This window comes from Oncorhynchus gorbuscha, linkage group LG12, assembly GCF_021184085.1.
Source record: "Oncorhynchus gorbuscha isolate QuinsamMale2020 ecotype Even-year linkage group LG12, OgorEven_v1.0, whole genome shotgun sequence".
Lineage (NCBI taxonomy): Eukaryota > Metazoa > Chordata > Actinopteri > Salmoniformes > Salmonidae > Oncorhynchus > Oncorhynchus gorbuscha.
The window spans coordinates 47,153,569-47,177,132 of NC_060184.1; the positions used below are offsets into that span (position 1 = coordinate 47,153,569).

Here is a 23,564-nt window from a genome sequence, read left to right on the forward strand (position 1 = left end):
AGGCATGAGGGCTCACTCCACCAGAATTATAGCTACCTCTTGAACTTTTAAGCGCATCTTCTTAAAGGAGGTTTGTGATATGGCTTGTTGGGCATCCCCTCATACTATTATGAGGTACTACCGGCTAGATGTCACTGCGTCTTTGGCGCATGCTATCCTCAATGTCTGGGCCTCTGATGGCTGATAATTATAACTGCCTGGCTTCAGAGAGCATGTCCAATATGGGAGTTGGCCATGTCGCACGGTGAGATATTGAAACAAATAATTGAAAGAGAAGCACGGTTCTCTATGAGTGCAATATCTCACCACATTAACCGCATTACTCGCAAGAGTGCGGAAGTTTGGCATGATCGAGAATGACTAGAGGGCAGACTAGTGTTGCGTTAGAGGGGCTCCTTCATTTGCCACTTGACCTGTCTGTCTCTGACATGTGTATGATTAGTTATTTGAGTTACTTAAGCCTTGTTCACACTGCAGGCCTTAATGCTCAAATTAGTTCTGTTTTGCAAATCTGTTTTGGACTATTGACTGTCCAAACAGCAAGTTTACAAGTGACCAAATCAGATTTGTGTGTTCAGACTTGTCATTTGCTGACAAGGATACACTAGTTATCATAGTAATGACGGGTGTGTGTGCATTGGTGTACAGTGTAGGCTGATTATTGGTGGTGGTAGCATAGTGGTTAGAGCGTTGGGCCAGTAACCGGAAGGTTGCTGGATCGAATACCCAGCTGACAAGGTAAAAATCTGTTCTGCCCCTGAGCAAGGCAGTTAACCTCTCTAGAGTATCTGGGACGCTAGCGTCCCACCTGGCCAACATCCAGTGAGATTGCGGAGTACCAAATTCAAATACAGAAATGCTTATTATAAAAATTCAGAAAACAAAACATATTTTATATAGGTTTAAAGATTAACTTCTTGTGAATCCAACCACGGTGTCAGACTATTTTTTTTATACGGTGAAAGCATACCGTACGATTATTTGAGAACAAAGCCCAGCAGACAAATCATTACACACAGTAACCAGCCAAGTAGAAGAGTTACATAAGTCAGAAATAGAGAAAATTAATCCCTTAACTTTGATCTTCATATGGTTGCACTCAGAAGACATGCATTTACTTAATAAATGTTCATTTTGTTCGATAGTCTCTTTCTATTCAAAAACCTCAGTTTTGTTCGCTTTTTCTTCAGTAATCCACAGGCTCAAACGCAATCAAAACAGGCAGACAAAAAATCCAAATTGTATTCGTAAAGTTCATAGAAACATGTCAAACTAGTTTATTTTCAATCCTTTTAGCCTAAATAATCGTTAATATTTCAACCGGACTATAACGTCGTCAATATAAAAGGTCAACAAGAAAGGCGCTCTCTCAGGATTGCGATTGAAAAAATCTCTGTTACACGGCAGCGTCCACTCATTCATACTGCTCTTACTCCCTCATTTTTCAGAATACAATCCCGAAACAATTTCTAAATACTGTTGACATCTAGTGAAAGGCATAGGAACTGCAATTTGAGTCCTAAGTCAATGGATACTGTAATGGCATTGAATAGAATACTACAAAACCAACAACAAAAAAACTACTTCCTGAATGGATTTTTCTCAGGTTTTCCCCTGCCAAATCAGTTCTGTTATACTCTGACACTTTTAACAGTTTTGGAAACTTTTGTGTTTTCTGGGCCCCGAGTAGCTGGCAGTTTAATTTGGGCATGCTTTTCATCCAAAATTCCGAATGCTGCCCCCTACCCTAGAGAAGTTAACCCACTGGTTCCCCGGGTGCCGACGACGTGGATGTTGATTATGGCTATCTGATTGACAGGTGGTTGGGTTAAATGCAGAAAACACATTTCAGTTGAATGCTTTCAGTTGAACAACTGACGAGGTATCCCCCTTTCTAATGTAGCAAGCTAAGGTGACAACAATGCCTGCCATGGACATTTCCCAGTTGCTTTGAATGTTCAAAATCATAGGGTAAGAACCCTTTTTTTTAAAGCCTCAAAGGATAAGATGATCCAACTTTCAAAATGAGTCCTTTTTGGCTAGCTACAAAAGTCGTCTAGCTAGCTAGGTAGCTGTTTAGCTTTCTAGCCCATTCACAAATTTGTTTGTAAATGATTAACAAGCTAGTTAGCTACCACATGCTCTTGTCAAACTGTCAACAGAGTAGCTAGCAAGCAACAAGATATGCTGAATAACATTATTAAAATCACGTGGGCAAATAGATCAGATTTTACCTTTCAGACACACAAGTCACATGGCCAGGAATCAGATTTGTATCAGACTTCAAACCACCTACGAAAGTAGTTTTAAATGTGGCTTGAAATATCCGATTCCATGTAGTTTTTGGCTATTCAAGAAAAATAACAGATTAGGATCGGATAAGTAAATAAATGATTTGAGTCACTTCAAACTGCCAATGTGAACACTGGTAAATCCCACAGTGAGATCTCACTTTTAATATCAGAAAACGGGTTAAGCAAGTAACCTTAAAACTTCCAGTCTAATTTTTATTAATTAATAGTATACCCCGTGAATTGATGAATAAGATCTTGTCATAAATACTAAGGACATATAATACTTGATTGTTTTATGTTATTGTTTTCATTAGATACTTTGTAAACAAATTATAGTGCTTTAAATCAAAGTAATGTTGCTCTCATGAATGTCATTCCTTGAGCATTACAGATGCAGTATGATATACATTGAGTGTAGAAAACATTAGGAACACCTGAGCTGTGTTCGAATACCCATACTAACATACTGTATACTACATACTTAATAAGTATTTATGTATGTATGTACTACATAATATTAGTTCATTTTAGTATACTGTAAATGCGCTGTATCCTTTCAGTTGATCGTACTAGCTCTTCGCCTGTCTACTGGAAGTTGATGCTGTTGCTATGGAACCGCTTGCTAGCTTGTTAGCATAAAAAATTACTATCTAGATTTCGGGTGTGTTCGTAAATTTAATGTGGAGTGCTCTCTGGGTGTTTGTGAATTCCGGGCGTTGACAGATTGTCCTTTCGTAAATTCGGTTGTTTCGCTCGGTGTTCAGCGTGCACACTGGATGCTCTGGCCGAGGAGTAGGGTTGATCTGAGCGTTCTGACCTCCCAACGGCAGTCAAGCACCCAAGCTAACTTGCTAGCTACTTCCAGACACAAATGAGAAAACACTTCACTCTGACCATTTTACTTGCCTTAGCAGAGCTTGTTAGGCAGCTTTCATGCTAACCAGAGCATTGGTGACTGTAAATGTGCTGCTGGCAATTAAATTATGATTTTGTTTCTGACGTTTAGTGAAACCAGCCATATTCAATGGGTGTTGAGTGTTAGTAAATTCATCAGTTTTTCTGTGCTCTGGCACGGTCAGACGAGAGTGCTCTGAAATCGGAGTAGATAGCCAGAGTGAATTTACGAACACACCCAAACCACTATACCACTTAGCTAAGCTGTGAATAATCAAGTCAATAAACGTTGGGTAGGTAGTTAGCATAAAGTAAATATACTGGCAAGTTCAATGTATTAGTATCCAGTTAACGTTACAGTAGGTAGCTAAAATACCCGGTACATACTGCTGTAATGATATGCTGTTCATAAGGATAGTTTAGCTAACGAATCGTCAGCCAACATAACGTGTATCGCAATTTATTTGAGAAGTCATTAGTTTATTACATTACTCAACATTTTAATAATGTCGAGTTAAAGCAACGAATTTGTATCCACTCTTGTCGGACTTCGGCTAAATATTTTCCGCACTTTTCTTAAAATTTGTAAACGCCGTGAAGCCACGCCCATTTCTGAAGAATTGCATTATGTGCCATAAAAGCACGGAAATAGTGTGCATTACTTGTATACTTCGTATTTGGCTTATGTAGTACGACATCCGGGAACTTTTGGCATACTAACTATATCCATACTATGACAGATTAGCATACTACATACTCAATTTATGTCACAAATAGTGTGGTTAGTATGAGTATTTGAACACACCTCTGCTCTTTCCATGACAGACTGACCATGTGAATCCAGATGGAAGCTATGAACCTGTCACCTGTTAAATCCACTTTAATCAGTGTAGATGAAGGGGAGGAGACAAGTTAAAGACGCCTTGAGACAATTGAGACATGTATTGGGTATGGTTGCCATTCAGAGGGTGAATGGGCAAGACAAAATATTTAAGTGCCTTTTTAACGGGGTATGGTAGTGGTTTGAATGTGTCAAGAACTGCTACGCTGCTGTTTCCCATGTGTATGAAGAATGGTCCACCACCCAAAGGACATCCAGCAAACTTGACACAACTGTGGGAAGCATTGGAGTCAACATGGGCCAACATCCATGGCCTGACAAATTGAGGCTGATTTACAGGCAAAAGGGGGTGCAACTCCATTTTAGATAGGTGTTGTACAATCTGTAAAGTGCTATTTCCACTTGAAAATGAAATGTCATACGATGCATTTGCTCTATAGTCTATTGTTTACATTGTTGTTGGTGGCCCACTCTTTGATGTGTGCATCTTACAGAATGTGGCTTTAACTATTATCAACGTGTGATGGAGTGTTTTGCCATTCAATTGGTTGAACTGAACACACAATCTTTGAAAAGCACATTGCTGGCCACTTGGACTTGGAGCAGTAGAAGAATGTGCCAGCAGTAGACGGGGAAAGACCGATTTTGTACTGTAAGCTTGTAAATAAAGATAACCGCCACCCAAGATTCTCTAATCACCCTAACAGCCAGAGAGTCTAGGATGATAACAGATAAGAGTATTTATGTGTTAGTTGAATACACCATCAAGCACCAATAGGATACTCTGGAAGGAGCTTATTGTTGTTGACTGCAACATACCTCAGAATATTCTGATTCACAAAATAGGATACAGTCCCATGGGTGCAATGCCTCACAGATAGAAAAATACCTCCACATGCAAGCGACACATTTAAAATGGTTGTACCATGTTTTGTGCTGCTACCATGTTATGTTGTGTTGCTACCATGCAGTGTTGTCATGTGTTGCTGCCTTGCTATGTTGTCTCTTGTTGTGATGTGTGTTTTGTCCTATATTTATATTGTATTTATTTATATTTTTTTTTAATCCCAGGCCCCCGTCCCCGCAGGAGGCATTTTGCCTTTTGGTAGGCCATCATTGTAAATAAGAATTTGTTCTTAACTGACTTGCCTAGTTAAATATATATTTTTAACAGTCTCTGTTGTCTGGTCTTGCCATTCTATAGTTCACATAAGCTGAGCTCAGCAAGAGTATGTAGTGGCTTCCTGTGTGTGCATGAGATTTTTTGTTAGTTTCCTCGTCAAACTTAATTTGATGTCTGCTTTACTGAAATTCTACTTCTCATTTCTGAAAAAATGGGAATTTATTGAACGTTCCCAGAATTTTGCAAACCTAGGCATTGTACTAGTACATGCAGGTCTCTGACCTAGCTGATGTGTAGCCAACTGAATCCTCCAGAATTCTGACATGCACAATAAAAAGTGGGATGGCACTGTTCATCTAAAAGTGCTTTTTCTGATTGTTATAGTCCAAATTTGGTTCGGTCAACCTATTCTATTAAATTAGTCTGAAATCAAATAACAAATTTGACAGATCAGTGATTTTTATTTTGTTTTTATTGAATGAAATCTTCTAAATTGCTTGTAACGCCTCATGTGCATTCGCATTACACAGTGGGGGGCAATGTAGCGGCGGCAGCCTATCAGAAGAGTTGGAGGCATAGCCTATTGGGGGCATGGCTTTCAGTTTATTTTTGGCCACCTGTGAGAGTGAATGTCATTCCAGGTAATGTGTTCTGTTTATTTAAACAAAATATATGATTTATATATTTACAATATTTTAACCAGTTAATGTGTACATCTAAGTCTGATTTCATTTTTGGAATATCTTAACAGGAAATTTATTGAATTGCTTGTAACCCAATTGAAAAAATGTGGATAGGTAATTCCAAAGTGAAACATATACTTGGTACAACATGAAACATGTGTTGTATAGGCCTATCCATTAATCTATAAGGTTTAAAGGCCCAATGCGGTCCCCCAAAAATTGAATGTAGTTTATCATATTGTGCAATAGCTAATGAAACTAACACTATAAAAGTGTAAGAGGAAAAAATATTAGTGTGAATTCCTGATAGTTGCCTTTAAAAATACAATGTACACAGGACTTTCTAATCATCCTGTTTGCATGGGCGGGTGTTTCGCTTGCCTGGCGACATCACCAGGTAGGAAATTGGTGAATAGACCAATAACAGAGTTCCAAATGTGTCTGCCAATAACACCTAGTCCTAACAAAGACCACTCCCAGACAGTCCTAACAAAATTATTTGTTGAGAAATATGTTTTTGCTTAGAAGCTTTTTTTGTAATTTTTTTAATGGAAAACTATTACAGTAAGGTTCTTCATTGTTACCCAGAAATTATTTGATTTTGATATAAAATGTTCTGCATTGGTCCTTTAACCAAAGGGGAATTTAAGATCAGTGTTGAAAGAAATAGGTTGTAACTTGAAATATAGACTTTTTAATAATAAAATAGAACAGTTGGCATTGAATCAGATATTTGATTTCATCAAACGTTATTTTTTCCTCCCCAATTTGAAAAACCCCCAATTGTTTTTTTGTGGCTGACATGAAAATCTGGATACTGCCCGATCCTAATATCACAGGATTTACAGTGGAACTTGAGCAAGTTGAGGTGACTAAACTGCTTGGAGTAACCTTGGATTGTAAACTGTCATGGTCAAAACATGTTGATACAACAGTAGCTAAGATGGGGATAAGTCTGTCCATAAAGAAGCGCTGCTCTGCCTTTTTAACAACACTATCAAAAAGGCCGGTCCTACAGGCCCTAGTTTTGTCACACTTGGACTACTGCTCAATTGTGTGGTCAGGTGCCACAAAGAGGGAGCTCAGAAAATTACAATTGGCTCAGAACAGGGCAGCACAGCTGGCCCATAAATGTACACTAAGAGCTCACATTAATAATATGCATGTAAATCTCATTGTTCAAAGTGGATGAGCGATTGACTTCATTACTTGTTTTTGTAAGAATGTTGACATGCTGAATGCGTTGAGGTGTCTGTTTCAAACTACAGCTTAGACACCCATGCTTACCCCACAAGACATGTCTCCAAAGGTCTCTTCACAATCCCCAAGTCAAAAACAGACTATGGGAGGTGCACAGTACTACATAGAGCCATGGCTACATGGAACTCTAATTCCACATCAGGTAACTGATGCAAGCAGTAGTCAGATTTTTAAAAAACCGATAAAAATACACAGTGTGGGCTGTGAAGAGACACACAGACACACATAGACATGATAGGACATGCTCTCTACACACATATACATGGATTTTGTATTGCAGATATGTGATAGTAGAGTAGTGGCCTGAGGGAACACACTTAATGTCTTATGAAATGTCATGTATATGACTGCCTTAATGTTGCTGGACCCCAGGAAGAGAAGCTGCTGCCTTTGGGATCCTTAATCAATACAAATACTTATCCAGTTGTGCTATTTACAAACACACAAGTGACTGGCTCAACTGTTCTGGGGAACTACGGTAAGCTTCATAATGGAAAATGTGACAAGTGAAATGAACGCAATCTGCTTTATCTTCTAACATATTGCATAAGTTGACTGCAGGTATTTACTTAAAGTAGCTACAAATATGAACATTTATAGAAAAACTTCAAATAATTAGTTATAGTGATATTTGTAGGAAACAACTCCACTTCGCAGATCCTCAACACAGCCCCCACAAGGGTGCGTGCTCAGCCCCCTCCTGTTCTCCCTGTTCACCCATGACTGCGTGGCTATGAACGCCTCCAACTCAATCATCAAGTTTGCAGACGACACAACAGTAGTGGGCTTGATTACCAACAGCCTCGAGACAAACTACAGGTGATATGATCGTGGACTTCAGGAAACAGCAGAGGGAGCACCCCCCTATCCACAACAAGACAGCAGTGGAGAAGATGGAAAGTTTTAAGTTCCTCGGCGTACACATCACAGACAGTGTGGGGCAGAAGACGCAACAGTGCCTCTTCAACTTCAGGAGGCTGAAGAAATGTGACTTATCACCTAAAACCCCCAAAAACTTTTACAGATGCACAATTGAGAGCATCCTGTCAGGCTGTATCACCGCCTGGTACGGCAACTGCACCGCCCACAACCGCAAGGCTCTCCAGAGGGTGGTGCAGTCTGCACAACGCATCACCAGGGGCAAACTACCTTCCCTCCAGGAGACCTACAGCACCCGATGGCACAGGAAGGCCAAAAATATCATCAAGGACAAACACCCCCCGAGCCACTGCCTGTTCACCCCGCTACCATTTAGAAAGCGAGGTCAGTACAGGTTCATCAAAGCTGGGACCGAGAGACAGAAGCTTTTTTTCTCAAGGTCATCAGACTGTTAAACGGATAGTCTGCTGCCTACATACAGACTCAAAATCATTGGCCACTTCAATAAATGGATCACTAGTCACTTAAATAATGTCACTTTTTATTAATGTTTACATCTTGCATTACTCATCTCATGTGTATATACTGTATTCTATACCATCTATTGCATCTTGTCTATTCCGCTCGGTCATCGCTCATCCATATATTTTTATGCACATATTCTTATTTAATCCCTTTAATTAGATTTGTGTGTATTAGGTCATTGTTAGATATTACTGCACTGTCGGAACGAGAAGCACAAGCATTTCACTAGGCTCACACTAACATCTGCTAACCATGTGTATGTGACCAATAAAATTTGATTTGACCGTATTGAAAAACCATCCTGTGGCTATTTCCTAATACCCCGGTATACGGTATATACAGTATACCGCTCAAGCCTAGCTGACATGTCAGCAAAATATCATCATGCATACCACTGCTGGCTTGCCTCTGAAGCTAAGCAGGGTTGATCCTGGTCGATCCCTGGATGGTAGACCAGATTCTGCTGGAAGTGGTGTTGGAGGGTTGTAGGGGGCACTTTTCCCTCTAGTTTAAGGATATTGCCCTGCGTAGGGTGCTGTCTTTCGGATGAGACGTTAACCTCTTCAGTCTACCCTCTACTTTTTCGAACATTCTGTTAAAAATCGCGCAACATTTCAGCGCCCTGCTACTCATGTCAGGAATATAGTATAGCATATGATTAGTATGTGTGGATAGAAAACACTCAGACGTTTATAAAACTGGTTAAATCACGGCTGTGACTTTAACAGAACGTGCGTTTCATTGGAAAGTGCAGGAAAATCTGATCACTGAAAGTGGAAAAATATATCCATCCGCCGCTTCAACCCATTGTTATGGGCGAAAGACATTAAATATGGCTGAGGTTGCAGTACCTACAGCTTCCACACGATGTCAACAGTCTTGTCATTTGCCTAGGATTTGTTTCTTGGTCAAACGAACAAGAGACAGCCCATTTCTTCCGGTCTCCGACCGGATATTTTGGTTGAGAAATACACGGACAGTATTTCAAGACGGACCCATATAGAAAACACTTTGTCTCGTGATTAATTTGATCGCTTATTAACGTTTACTAATACCTAAAGTTGCATTACAAAAGTATTTCGAAGTGTTTTGTGAAAGTTTATCGTCGACTTTTTGAATTAAAAAAAATGACGTTACGTTATGAAACGCTATTTTTTTCCATTTATCACACAGTCTTCATAGATCGATATCTAGGCTATATATGGACCGATTTAATCGAAAAAAAGACCCAATAGTGATTATGGGACATCTAGGAGTGCCAACAAAGAAGATGGTCAAAGGTAATGAATGTTTTATATTTTATTTGTGCGGTTTGTGTAGCGCCGACTATGCTAATTATTTTGTTTACGTCCCCTGCGGGTCTTTTGGGGTGTTACATGCTATCAGATAATAGCTTCTCATGCTTTCGCCGAAAAGCATTTTAAAAATCTGACTTGTTGCCTGAATTCACAACGAGTGTAGCTTTAATTCAATACCCTGCATGTGTATTTTAATGAACGTTTGAGTTTTAACTAATACTATTAGCATTTAGCGTAGCGCATTTGCATTTCCAGAGCTCTAGATGGGACTCCTGTGTGCCAGGTAGGAGCAAGTGGTTAAATGCCTCCGTTGGTAGAAAAGTGAAATATACAGTTAGCTCCAAAACTATTGGAAAAGTGACCATTTATTGTTTTGGCTTTGTACCCCAGCTCTTTAGATATTACATAATACAATGACTGTGGGGTTTAAGTGCAGACTGTCAGCTTTCATTTGGCGGTATTTTCATCCACATCGGATGAACTGTTCAGAAATTACAGTACTTTTTGTACAAACATAAACTGCTGATGCACAACCACATTTTGAAATTGCTCCTTGTGTATTATGCTAGACCCGAACTGAGTTCCTAAACTTTTTTTGGGGGGGGGGTCGGGGCCCCCTAGCTGCCAGGGGTTGTTCTAAGCGACCTCTAATGTCTGGATCTGGCCCTGTACTTAAACATGGCTATTGTGGAGTTATGTTATTTTGCCATATTCTGTGTCCTACTTTTGTGTTAATGAAAAGAGTGCAGTTTCAACACATTCTCCTATACCACACGCAAAGATTTTGTTATGGAGTTATGCCTTGGCAATGACCTCTACTGCGTTTGTGTGCCCTGTACTGTGTACCTTTTTTATGTGTTCATCATGCATTTTTTTAATCCATCAATTCACTCTTCTACAGTGGAACATGTAAGTGAATGGGCCCAAAAGCATCCAGATCAGCAAAATCCTCCCCAAACAAAATATATTTTTAAGTGCCACTGTTACTGTTGGCTTTTGTTTTTATTAGTGAACTTTGCGTACTGTAGCACAGTTTTATGAATGCGTCCCAAATTGCGCACTTCTCTTCATAGTGCACTACTTTTGACCAGGGACCGTAGGGATTAGGGTGCCATTTTAGACACAACCTATAGGCCTAACTGACCTCTGTGCTGCAGACAGCAGTAATCTGTGCCCGGGCTGCAGCCACGAGGGACTGCTAAACCCTTTGTCTATAAACTGTATGTGGCAGCAGATAAAACTAAATATTTGCTGAGGCTGTTGTTACCAACAACACAAGTGACATCGGGTTATTAGAGTTACACGGACAGCATTATGCGATTATCAGAAGACAATATGACCTTACAGGCCCCTACAGTGGGCGACAGGTAGTCTAGCTGTTAACAGCGTTGGGCCGGTAACCAAAAGGTCACTGGTTTAAATCCCAGAGCCGGCAAGGTGGGAAAATCTGCCGTTTTTGCCCTTGAGCAAGGCAGTTAACCCCCAACAACTGCTCCCCTGGTGCCGATGATGTGGACATCGATTTAAGGCAGCCCTCGCACTTCTGATTCAGAGGGGTTGGGTTAAATGCGGAAGACACATTTCGGTTGAATGCATTCAGTTTTGCAACTGACTTGGTGTCCCCTTTACTTTCCTTCCCAGTATAGATATACTCTGAGCACCCACCTTTTTGCTGTCAAAATGGTCTCAATTCCATTTAGGCATGGACTCTACAAGGTGTCGAAAGCATTCCACATGGATGCTGGACAATGTTGACTCCAATGCTTCCCACAGTTGTGTGAAGTTGGCTGGATGTTCTTTGGGTGGTGGACCATTCTTGATACACACGGGAAACTGTTGAGTGTGAAAAACCCAGCCTGGCTCGTACTACCATACCCCGCACTTAAATATTTTGTCTTCCCATTCACCCTCTGAATGGCACACGTACACAATCCATGTTTCAATTGTCTCGAGACTTAAAAATCCTTCTTTAACCAGTCCCCTTCATATATACTGATTTGAAGTAGATTAAACAAGTGACATCAATAAGGGATCATAGCTTTCAATGGATTCACATGGTCAGTCCATGTCATGGAAAGAGCAAGTGTTCTTAATGCTTTGTACACTCAGTCAATCCCTCTACAACTTTCAATATATTTCAATGCCTTTCTGCTCTCATTAAGGCCTACACAATCTGGTAAACAGTGAATGTATGATTTTGATTTGTTTTACCTGGTGTTAATGGATGAGCCCAGAGTATTATACCAGTCGGCTATGAAGAACTCAATATTTTAGGTTCATATGCCAGGATGGCTTCTGTAATGAAGGTGGTTATAATGGGTGTGTTCTAAAAATTCACTCGTGCCAGAGTGTGCTCTGGGAGTTGTCAGATTTTCGTTCTGTTAGTAAATCGAGAGCATTTCGCTCTTAGAGCGTTCAGGGCGCACATTGGAAGCTCTGGTTGAGAATTTGGGTTGAGCAGAGTGTTCTGCAGCCGAGCAACTGGCTACAGTTGGCTAGCTTGCTAGCTACTTCCAGACACAAATCAGAGAACACCTCACTCTGACCATTAGACTGTCCCTAGCAGAGCTGGTTAGGCTGTTGTCATGTTATCTAGAGCGTTGGTGACTGAATTTATTTTTTATTTTTTCCCGACGTTTACTGACACCGGTCATATTCAAAGGGTGTTGAGCCCCTCCTTGTTTTCCTGCATGCTATTTTGGTATTAATACGAGTCACATACAGTATGTTTGCAAACAATGTAAAAACAATATATAGATAGATTTATTTTTATGAGTTAATAAAGCGGCATTGGTCTCTTCTTTTTTTTCTTGAGTAAGGCAGCACCAAAATGCCTCTGCTTCAGCCTAGCTCGGGGCTTTCTGTGGTGGAGGGGCAGTCAGAGGAAAATACAGAGCGTAGGGGTTGGTAATATTCTCTAGTTGCGCTGTGATTGGCTCAGTGTTCTCACTCATGGAGACACTACATCACCAAAAAATCTATAGGGAGAGCTAGAAAGTTTAAGCCCCCTTGGGTGCTGCCTTAGAGTTACAGTAGAAGTGCCCATCCAAGAAAGGCTCAAGGTCATTGGTCACAGATTTTTTTTAAATACGTCAAATCACGTTATCTACAGTAGCTTTGATTGGACTGATCATGTTGTCACGCCTTGGTCATTGTATTTTGTGTTTTTGTTATATGTTTGGGTTGGCCAGGGTGTGACTGGTTTATATGTTGTTTTCGTATTGGAGTTTGTAGTATTTGGGATCGCGGCTGATTAGGGGTGTGGTATAGGCTTGGCTGCCTGAGGCGATTCGCGGTGTCTCTGATTGGGAACCGTATTTAGGCAGCCTGACTTTCGCTTTGTATTTTGTGGGTGTTTGTTCCTATCTCTGTGTTGTAGTCACCAGATGGGCTGTAATTAGTTTCACGTACTGTTCTGTTGTTTTTGTATTTCAGTTATTTCATGTACCGCTATTCTGTTCATTAAAGTCATGAGTAACCTACACGCTGCATTTCGGTCCGACTTTCTTCATTCAACAGACGAACGCCGTTACACATGTCAACATCTTACTTACAAAATAGAGGTCTACCGATTATTGGAGGACCCAAAAAAAGCCGATACCGATGAACCACACGATTTTTGTGTGTACACACAAATTAATGACAATTTAAACAATACTCAATGAACACTTATTTTAACTTAATATACCACATAAGTAAAATATATTTAATCTCAAATAAATAATGAAACATGCTCAATTTGGTTTAAATAATGCAAAATCAGTGTTGGATAAGAAAGTAAATGTGCAATATGTGCCATTTAAAAAAACTGACGATCAAGTTCCTTGCTCAGAACATGAGAACATACACAAGCTGGTGGTTCAATATTCCCAGTTCTTCAATATTCCCATTAAGAAGTTTTAGGTTGTAGTTATTATAGGAATTATGTAGACTTTCTCTCTATACCATTTGTATTTCGTATACCTTTTGACTATTGGTTGTTCTAATAGGCACTTTTGTATTGCCAGCCTAATCTCAGGTGTTGATAGGCTTGAAGTTATAAACAGCACTGTGTAGCATGCATTGCTAAGAGCTGCTGGCAAACGCAGTAAGGTTTGGGTGAATACTTACGAGCCTGCTGCCGCCTACCACCGCTCAGTCAGACTGCTCTATCAAATCATAGACTTAATTATAATATAATAAACACACATACGAGCCGTTTCATTTAATATGGTAAAATCCGGAAACTATCATCTCAAACAAAACATTTATTCTTTCAGTGAAATACAGAACTGTTCCGTATTTCATCGAACGGGCGGAAACCCTAAGTCTAGATATTGCTGTTGCATTGCACAACCTTCAATGTTATTTCATAATTATGTAAAATTCTGGCAAATTAGTTTGCAACTAGCCAGGCGGCCCCAACTGTTGCATATACCCTGACTCTGTGTGCAATGAACATCGCAAATTCAACAATGAGTGGTTGGTAGGAATCAGTGACTAACTGCATGCGTTGCAAGCAATCACTTTTTTGCTTCCCCTGCTATTCGGTGGAGAGGGTGTGTAGTCCAAGTCTGGGTTTAAAGTTCTCTTTTCCAAACATTCACATGCAATGCCATGGTCCAGAAAAGGTTGAATACATTTGCCATGCTGTCAATCCAGACTTCTACTGCTTTCAAAACAACCGGGAAATCTCAGACTTCAGTGAGTTCAAGACAACAGGTAACTCTGGGGGAAAAAACGAGCTCCGACTGGGAAAATAACTCGAAAATCCAAGTCGGGAACTTGGGCCTCTTTCTAGAGCTCCGACGTGAAGATCACTGATGTCATGATTCAACCTTTGTTTATTTCAGAGTTTCTAGTTGTTTTGAAAGCACCATAAATCCAGAGAATGCCAGACTTTGATGACAAAATTTGCCCACAAGAAAGACCGTTGTGCCACCTTCCTGTTCACGTGAGCACCGCACACAACTGTCCAAAAATGTCTTGTATGCTACTGCATGAATTATGTAATATACAAGGTATATATGTATACTGTAGCTTAGAAAGTAATACTAAGTGTATGTTGTGAGGTAAGCTGTTAGTAGCCCATGTGCCTCACCCCAATCCTTTGGTCCCTTTCCCCTTCATAATTTAGCCTGCTGTTCTGACTTGGTGGCGCATATGTAGTCTACAGCCTGTTTTGGAGAAATGTAATAATCAAATATTGAAAGAGCTTTCATTGTCTGCATATATGACCTCTTTATTTATCCTACGGTTTTGACTTGGTGTACAGGGAGAATACTGTAAGAACGACCCATGTTCTGAATTCTGTCACTACATTTCAATAGTGCTAAACAAATAGTTATATTGACTACGTCCGTCTTAGCTCGCTCATTAATGTCTTAATCAAAATTACGGATTGCCTCTTATCCTTTCATCGTTTCCTTATTCCATAGTTTGTACATCTCAATGGTCAGTGGAAACCACATTTGTTTAAGCAAGTCAGCCATTTCAGCTATCCATTTTAAAAAGGTAGTAAATGAGGCTGAATTAAGTTTTTCATTGCCAGACAAGGCTCCGCTGAAAGCCAGGTGTAGCAGTGGTAAGGTGTTGGGACTGCTGTTGGGACAGTTTTATGTAGGCCCTAACAGTTTGTGGGCACCGTTTGTGTTATAGTGCAATTAATGTATTGTTTAGTGTTGTGTAGTGGTTTTGCTGACATGCATCCCCAAAAACATTTTTGAGTTTGCCCCACCAAGATGTACATGCTAAAATCATCACTGGACCTGTCTAATGAGCAGATACAGTCACAGCCACACCCCAAAGCAAGCAAAGCAAAAGCGAAAGCACAGTGGACAGGAAAAACCCTAGAATGACTAAACCTAGAGAGGAATGTACAGTGTTGAAATTTAAAATGACATTGGGGGTTTTTGCAGGCAGGGTGCTTTTTCTTTCAGTGCCTTGAGAAGTTTGATTGCCGGTTGTTGAAGTTTGAATAACGTTAGGGCTATGGCTTTGTCACTGTGTTTGGTTAGACTAAGCCAAACATGCACTGTGTAAAGATTCTGTTTCAGTCCAGTATTTAATTATTTATCCTCTTTGATGTTAAGAAAAAAAAATACAAAAAGGCATGCCGAAACTAAAGACTCAAACAAACAAAAGGCTTCAACAAAAGCCAGCAGCCTCATGACTATGCCAGCTGGGACACTGACTGTCGATCCGCCTTAATTGGTAGCACGTGTGCAAATAAAGGCTCAGCGACTAGACCTGGTTACCGCTGCCATCTGAGGATGGAGTGTTTGTCTATGTCCAAATGCTCATCGTAACCCCATATGCTAACGTTAGTAACTTTTCCATCTCTCTGATAAACATGTTTTTGTGTTGCTTTAACCACAGCCACATCAAGAGATTTGTGTTTGGAAAAGGTACATAACTGGATCTACACAAACAATGTCTTGTGATGTGATTGCATCTTGACGTTAGAGTACTTTGGAGGTCTGAAAACATATGTTGATTTGTAAATGTGATGTCCTTTTAAACGTGAATCTGTAAGTAACCGCAGCCACATCTAGAGATTTGTTTGGTCCCATTTTCCTCTATACAGAATTGGGGACATTTTACCAATACATTAGTCCTAGCTAACATGGTTTTTACAGATCCCGTATTATATGAATTCAGACGTTCCATTCAATTTGATTCAACTGCTCTGATCGTTTGAAACTTTTGGGTTCAGACGGAGTGAGATTCAATTTCTAGTTTCCTAGATGGGTTTATGGTACGCAAGCTTTGTTTCCTGGATCTACTCTGAAACGGAGATTACCGTGTCTTGTGATTGGCTGACCTTAGATCCTTAAACTTTTGACCTGATAGCTTTCAAATGATGATGATGACCCTTTTTGAATCAAGGGGAGATTCTCGTTTAGGAAAAAGACCGTCCTCTCCTCGAGTCTTCCGTCATCTCTCCTCCGTGACCTGGAAACCGATAAGTGGTTGAGTGCTCGACAAGTGTCTATCGTTATTAGGTGAACGGAGGAGTCTGCCTCTGTCCTCGATTGCTTCCTCCCGTGGAATCTCCTCAGATTAAATCTGCCACACCCCCTTGAATCAGCTGTTTTCTTGGAGGAGAAAAGCAGCACACATTTAAAAACAATATGTTAATTATCCTTTTAACTCTATATTTACATGTATATTTTGGGATTCTCATTTCATATAAGTGCATTTGTTTCCACGTTTCTTCTCCTCCACCCTCTCCTCGATTACCCCTGGCCCTTTTTCAAAGGAGTAGAGGACGGAGGACAGAGGAGTTAACTTAACCAATTGAGAATCTCCCAAGAATGGCCCATCCCTTTGCTCAGCAATACAATAGGCAGCCATTTTACCCCTTCAGCTCAGTGAGGATTGGACATCGGACAATAATAAATTATTGACATTTGCTACGGGCAGTTCATAGCTACACTTCAATTACATATGCATCAAGCTTCTCAGAGTAGGAGTGTTGATCTAGGATCAGCTCCCCCTGTCCTGTCCATCTTATTCATTGTAATCTAAAATCAAAACTGATCCCAAATCAACACTCTGAGACGCTTGATATCTATGGCCCCAGATTGGAAGTAAAACTGTGTTCTTCCTTGACTGTGAGCTTAAGTCTATGAATGTGGGCGAGAAAGGCATTCACTATCAACCTACCTCCTCAGTCAGTGTGAACTAGATCACACCTAATGCATTCTAAGTAGGGTTGCAGCTTTGAGAAGAAGTAGCCTTGTATTCTAATGCCCACATTCACAGTCGGCTTGGTTGGCCTCTGAGTTTGTGAGGATTTAAATGTTTGGTCTTCTATTATCGCCACACCACACACCATGTGAACAAAGAGAGCTTAGACAGCATTTTCCTTGAGTCCCATCTCTGCTCTACTGCACACCAAACCACACACACAAGGCATGGTTTGAGCATGCAAACATTTCATGCACACATTTCATGGTTTGAGCACAGCATTTTCCTATGCAGTCCCATCTTTGCTCTATTGCACACCACACACACACACACTACACTACACTACACCACACACAAGGCATGGTTTGAGCACTTGTCCTCCTAAGTTGGAAAATGTAGGCTTACACAAAAACATTTAGTAACACCATGAAAACTGTTGGCTATTAAAGCGGCAATCTGTAGTTGAAACAACAACAAAGCAATTCCCCACGACTGTTTAGTTAAAGGTTAAGGGATCGGGCTGGAGAAATGTAAAGGCACTGAAATTCATAGAAAGAGCTTTGGATGATGCAAGGACTGACCCTCCATGATATCAACATGATAGTTTAAACATATTGAGGCTACACTGTGTTTGTTTACATTTTACTTTGTTTACAAACATTGGTAAAACAAGGTTATATTTAGCTTCTGTTGGGATACCACAGTTTAAATAAGCTCATTGGGCATTTATGGGTTTATGTCATATGTTTTTGAGTTTAAAAAAATGGATGTGGTAACTAGACCGATTTGAATTAGAATGGCAGATTTCAAGTTTTCATAACAATCGGTAATCAGCATGTTTGGATGCTGATTATATTGCAATCCACGAGGAGACTGCGTGGCAGGCTGACCACCTATTATGCGAATGCAGGCAGAAAGGAGCCCTAGTAATTTGCTATCTAGCATTAAAATGATCTTATAAAAAAAGAGCAATCTTAACATAATCACTAGTTAACTACACATGGTTGATGATATTACTAATTTAACTAGCTTGTCCAGCGTTGCATGTAATCAATGCGGTGCCTGAAACTGTGTCACTTCTCTTGTGATCAGTGTAAGCATGAGGCGGCAGGTAGCCTAGTGGTTAGAGCGTTGGACAAGTAACCGGAAGGTTGCAAGATTGAATCCCTGAGGTAAAATGATCTTGTTCTGCCCCTGAACAAGGCAGTTAACCCACTGTTCCTAGGCCGTCATTGAAAATTAGAATTTGTTCTTAACAGACTTGCCTAGTTCAATAAAGGTTAAATAAATTAGCAGAGTCCAGGTATATGCAGCAGTTTAAGTTTATGCAGCTGGCTCGTTGCGAACTGTGTGAAGACCATTTCTTACGAACAAAGACCGTAATTAATTTGCCAGAATGTTACATAATTATGATATAACATTAGAAGGTTGTGCAATGTAACAGCAATAGACTTAGGGTTGCCACCCGTTCGATAAAATACGGAACGGTTCCGTATTTCACTGAAAGAATAAACGTTTTGTTTTCGAAATGATAGTTTCTGGATTTCACCATGTTAATGACCTAAGGCTCATATTTCTGTTTGTTTATTATGTTTTAATTAAGGCTATGATTTGATTGAGCGGTGGTAGGCAGCAGCAGGCTCTTAAGCGTTCATTAAAACCACACTTTCCTCCGTTTGCCAGCAGTTTTTCACAATTCTTGAAACATAGCGCTGTTTTGACTTAAACTATCGACTCCCGAGATTAGGCAGGCAATACTCTAGTAGTAACTGCATATTGAATTTTTTTAAATAAGGATATCCAGCAATAACATAATAGAGTTTAGGAGCACCAGAAAAAAAGTATTTTAGATTTTGATAATGAGCTTCATCAAACTTCACATGCACCGAATACAACAGGTAGACCTTACTGTGAAATGCTTACTTACAAGCCCTTGACCAACAATCAGTTCAAGAAAGAGTTAAGAAAATATTTACCAAATAAACTAAACACAATAACAAAATATAGCTTACACAAAAAAACAGCCTACATTGGCTCAGCCAATATGAATCCTAGCTACATTTCAAGCTCATCTCCTACAGAAGCTCTCCCTGTTCCTTTCTTTGTGTCACCACATGTTCATGTACTACTGAGGCTGCGGGACAGCGAAGAAAACATTACAACCATTTTTACCTTGGTGATTTATTTTCTAGGGGCACTGGTGCTCCCACATAAAAGTTCCAGGTAGCAAAGCAAAATCTTCAGGAGCGTATGTCCCTTAAAATGGTAGCAATGTAGAGTCCTGCTTTGGTCCCTGGTCAAAACTAGTGCACTATTTAGGGAATAGTGTGCCATTGGCAATGCATATGGTGACCAATGGGAACCTGGCCTGGGCCCCAGCCATCATGCTGCTGGTGTGATCTGATTCTGAATGCAGCACTGCCATAGAAGGAAATGGGACAGACCCTCTGTGTTTAGGGACCTCCGGAACAACATGGTTAGTTGAGTCAGTGTCCCAATAGCAGGAAAGTTATTCAGTGTTTATCTTTTCCATTAATTTGGGGTGAAGGTACATAACTGGATCTACACAACCAATGTCTTGGGATGTGATTGCAGCTTGATGTTAGAGTACTTTGGAGGTCTGAAAACATATGTTGATTTTTAAGTGTGATGTCCTTTTAAACGTGAATCTGTAAGTAACCGCAGCAGTAACCGCAGCCAGTGTTTGGTCCCATTTTCCTCTACAGAATTGGGGACATTTTACCAATACATTAGGCCTAGCTAACATGGTCTTTACACATTCATTTTTATTTTATTTAACTAGGCAAGTCCGTTAAGAACAAATTCTTATTTACGATGACGGCCAAACCCGGACGACGCTGGGCCAATTGTGCACCGCCCTATTGGACTCACAATCACGGCCGGATGTGATTCAGTCAGGATTCGAACCAGGGACTTTAGTGTTGCCTCTTAGACCGCTGCACCACTCGGGAGCCCAAAATCCCCTGCTGAATCTGAAATGTTCTTTCAGAACATTTTATTTTTATTTCTCTATTTGTTTTCAGATGTTCCATTCAACTTGGTTCAACTGCTCTGATCGTTTGAGACTTTTGTGTTCAGACAGTGAGATTCTAGTTTACTTTCCCCTCAACTGGCAGTGGTTGCAACATGGCTCTGTTCTCTTGTGCTTTGTCTTTCTCGTCTGTGTTTGTGGTAAATGAAAGTCGTCACGTTACACTGTGAATCATCACTGTATTTCCTGCAACTCATAGATTGATGGGTTTATGGTACGCAAGCTTTGTTTCCTGGATCTACTCTGAAACAGAGATTACTGTGTCTTGTGATTGGCTGACCTTAGATCCTTAAACTTTTGACCTGATAGCTTTCAAATGATGATGATGATGACCCTTTTTGAATCAAGGGGAGATTCTCGTTTGGGAGAAAGACCGTCCTCTCCTCGAGTCTTCCGTCATCTCTCGTCCGTGACCTGGAAACCGATAAGTGGTTGAGTGCTCGACAAGTGTCTATCGTTATTAGGTGAACGGAGGAGTCTGCCTCTGTCCTCGATTGCTTCTTCCCGTGGAGTCTCCTCAGCTGAAATCTGCCACACCCCCTTGAATCAGCTGTTTTTTTCTCGGAGAAAAGCATGCACACATTTAAAAACAATATGTTTGTTGTCCTTTTAACTCTAAAATGAATTATTACCACTTCACATGTTCTCATTTCATATAAGTGCATTTGTTTCCACGTTTCCTCTCATCAATTACCATTGCCATTTTTCAAAGGAGGAGAGGACAGTGGAGTTATCAAAACCAATTGACAATCTCCCAAGAATGGCCCATCCCTTTGCTCAGCAATACAAGGCAGCCATTTTACACCTTCAACTCAGAGAGGACTGGACATCAGACAACAATAAATAATTTGATCTTCACTACTGGCAGTGTGATCCACAGGTAGACACCATGAACTACGTGGGCCAGCTGGCAGGCCAGGTGCTGGTGACTGTGAAGGAGCTGTATAAGGGCATCAACCAGGCCACGCTTTCCGGATGCATTGACGTGGTGGTGGTCAGACAGCCTGACGGGACTTTCCACTGCTCCCCCTTCCATGTACGCTTCGGGAAACTTGGCGTGCTGCGCTCCAAGGAGAAAGTGGTGAGTTTGTGGATAACTGAGGAAGAGAGAATGAGAGGGTTGGGGGTATAGTCAAACAGAGCTTCCTCAAACTGTAAGCATAACATGGCCAAAGATGACCTCACCCCATATGTCCCAAATGGCACCCTATTTCCTCATACAGTGCACTACTTTTGACCAGGGCCCATGAGACTGGTTAAAAGTGATACAATGTATTAGGAATACTGTGCTATTTGGGATGCATACCTTGTTTCTGTATTCCCCATTATCTTTGGCCGCTTGATGTCGACAACCTTTGCCCAGGTCTGTCATGGCAGTTTAGTATGACAGGGTTGCATGTCTTTGTTACCCTCTGTCACATGCATAACTGGCATGCAATTATGGCCCTTTCATATTGCTGTGTGGAGGTGCTTCTACCTGACACAGATCCAGGTATTAACCTTCCTCCTGAGAGTGGAGAGTGAATAGGGGGAGGACAACCAGGCTAGCTCATCATCCCTGAGACACTGCGGCTTGTATCCCAAATGGCACCCTGTTCCCTATTTAGTGCACTACTTTTGACCAGGGTCCATTAGGGCTCTGGTCAAAAGTAGTGCACTAAATATGGAATAAGATGCCATTTGGGATGCTGGCAGGAACACCTCTCTACTGCTTCTGCTACCGTTAGCCTCAGTCACTATGGCAACCCAATTTTAGATTTGCCTCTGCATAGCGAAGAGGAGAGCTGGCCTTTTATACAGTACAGAGAGGAATGTAATGAAACAGTGTGGGAGGATTGACCCAGCATCAGGTAGTGGATTTGTTGATGGTGCTATTGTTTTATAAGATCCTTTTTGAAACTCGTATAGCTACTCCACAGGTTGTATTATTGATGGACAGAAAACATTTCCTCTCCGCTTATCTCTTGAGTCAAGTGTATCTTTATTCTCTTTACAGAAACAGACCATTAATACTCTGTCTGCATCCCAAATAGATGTTTAGTCTGAGCCTCCTCAGCCTGACTAAACTAAGGCGGTATCAGTATCCTTCCTTAGAGCACCTTTTGTTATTTTATTTTATTTCACCTTTTATTTCACCAGGTAGGCCAGTTGAGAACAAGTTCTCATTTACAACTCTAACCTGGCCAAGATGAAGCAAAGCAGTGCGACAAAAACAACAACAGAGTTACACATAAACAGATCAATACAGTCAATAACACAAAGAAAGGAAAAATAGAGAAATTTGTGTGCAAATGTAGAAGAGTAGGGAGGTAAGGCAATAAATAGGCCCTAGATGCAACATTAATGACAATTTAGCATTAATACTAGAGTGATAGATGTGCAAGTAGAGATACTGGGGTGCAAAAGAGAAAGAAGATAAGTAACAATATGGCAATAAGGTAGTCCAGTCGGGTGTGCTATTTACAGATTGGCTGTGTGCAGGTATAGTGATTAGTAAGCTGCTCTGACAGCTGATGCTTAAAGTTAGAGAGGGAGATATAAGACTCCAGCTTCAGAGATTTTTGCAATTCGTTCCAGTCATTGGCAGCAGAGGACTGGAAGGAAAGGCGGCCAAAGGAAGTGTTGGCTTTGGGGATGACCAGTGCAATATACCTGCTGGAGCGCCTGCTACGGGTGGGTTTTGCTATGGTGACCAGTGAGCTGAGATAAGGTGGGGCTTTACCTAGCAAAAACTTACAGATGACCTGGAGTCAGTGGGTTTGGCCATGGATATGTAGTGAGGGCCATCCAATGAGAGCATACAGGTGGCAGTGGTGGGTCGTATATGGGGCTTTGGTGATAAAACGGATGGCACTGTGATAGACTACATCCAGTTTGCTGAGTAGGGTGTTGGAGGCTATTTTGTAAATGACATCGCCAAAGTCAAGGATCGGTAGGATATTCAGTTTTACGAATGTATGTTTGGCGGCATGAGTGAAGGAGGATTTGTTGCGAAATAGGAAGCCAATTCTAGATTTAATTTTGGATTGTAGATGCTTAATGTG

At 40.8% G+C, this 23,564-nt stretch overlaps 1 protein-coding gene across 6 annotated transcripts in view; it reads left to right on the plus strand.

Moving 5' to 3' along the window:
• Positions 1 to 23,564, plus strand: part of LOC123991079 (phosphatidate phosphatase LPIN2-like) — a 44,589-nt gene that overhangs the window by 6,427 nt on the left and 14,598 nt on the right. For 3 of the 6 annotated variants that reach the window (XM_046292256.1, XM_046292261.1, XM_046292259.1), the window contains exon 2: positions 21,389 to 21,601. The exons of 1 other annotated variant lie outside the window; for it this stretch is intronic. In XM_046292256.1, the coding sequence (XP_046148212.1) occupies positions 21,410 to 21,601 (192 nt within the window). In that variant the 5' untranslated portion in view covers positions 21,389 to 21,409. The remainder of the gene's footprint in view (positions 1 to 21,388; positions 21,602 to 23,564) is intronic. 2 more of the 6 variants (XM_046292258.1, XM_046292260.1) reach the window with 1 other exon arrangement.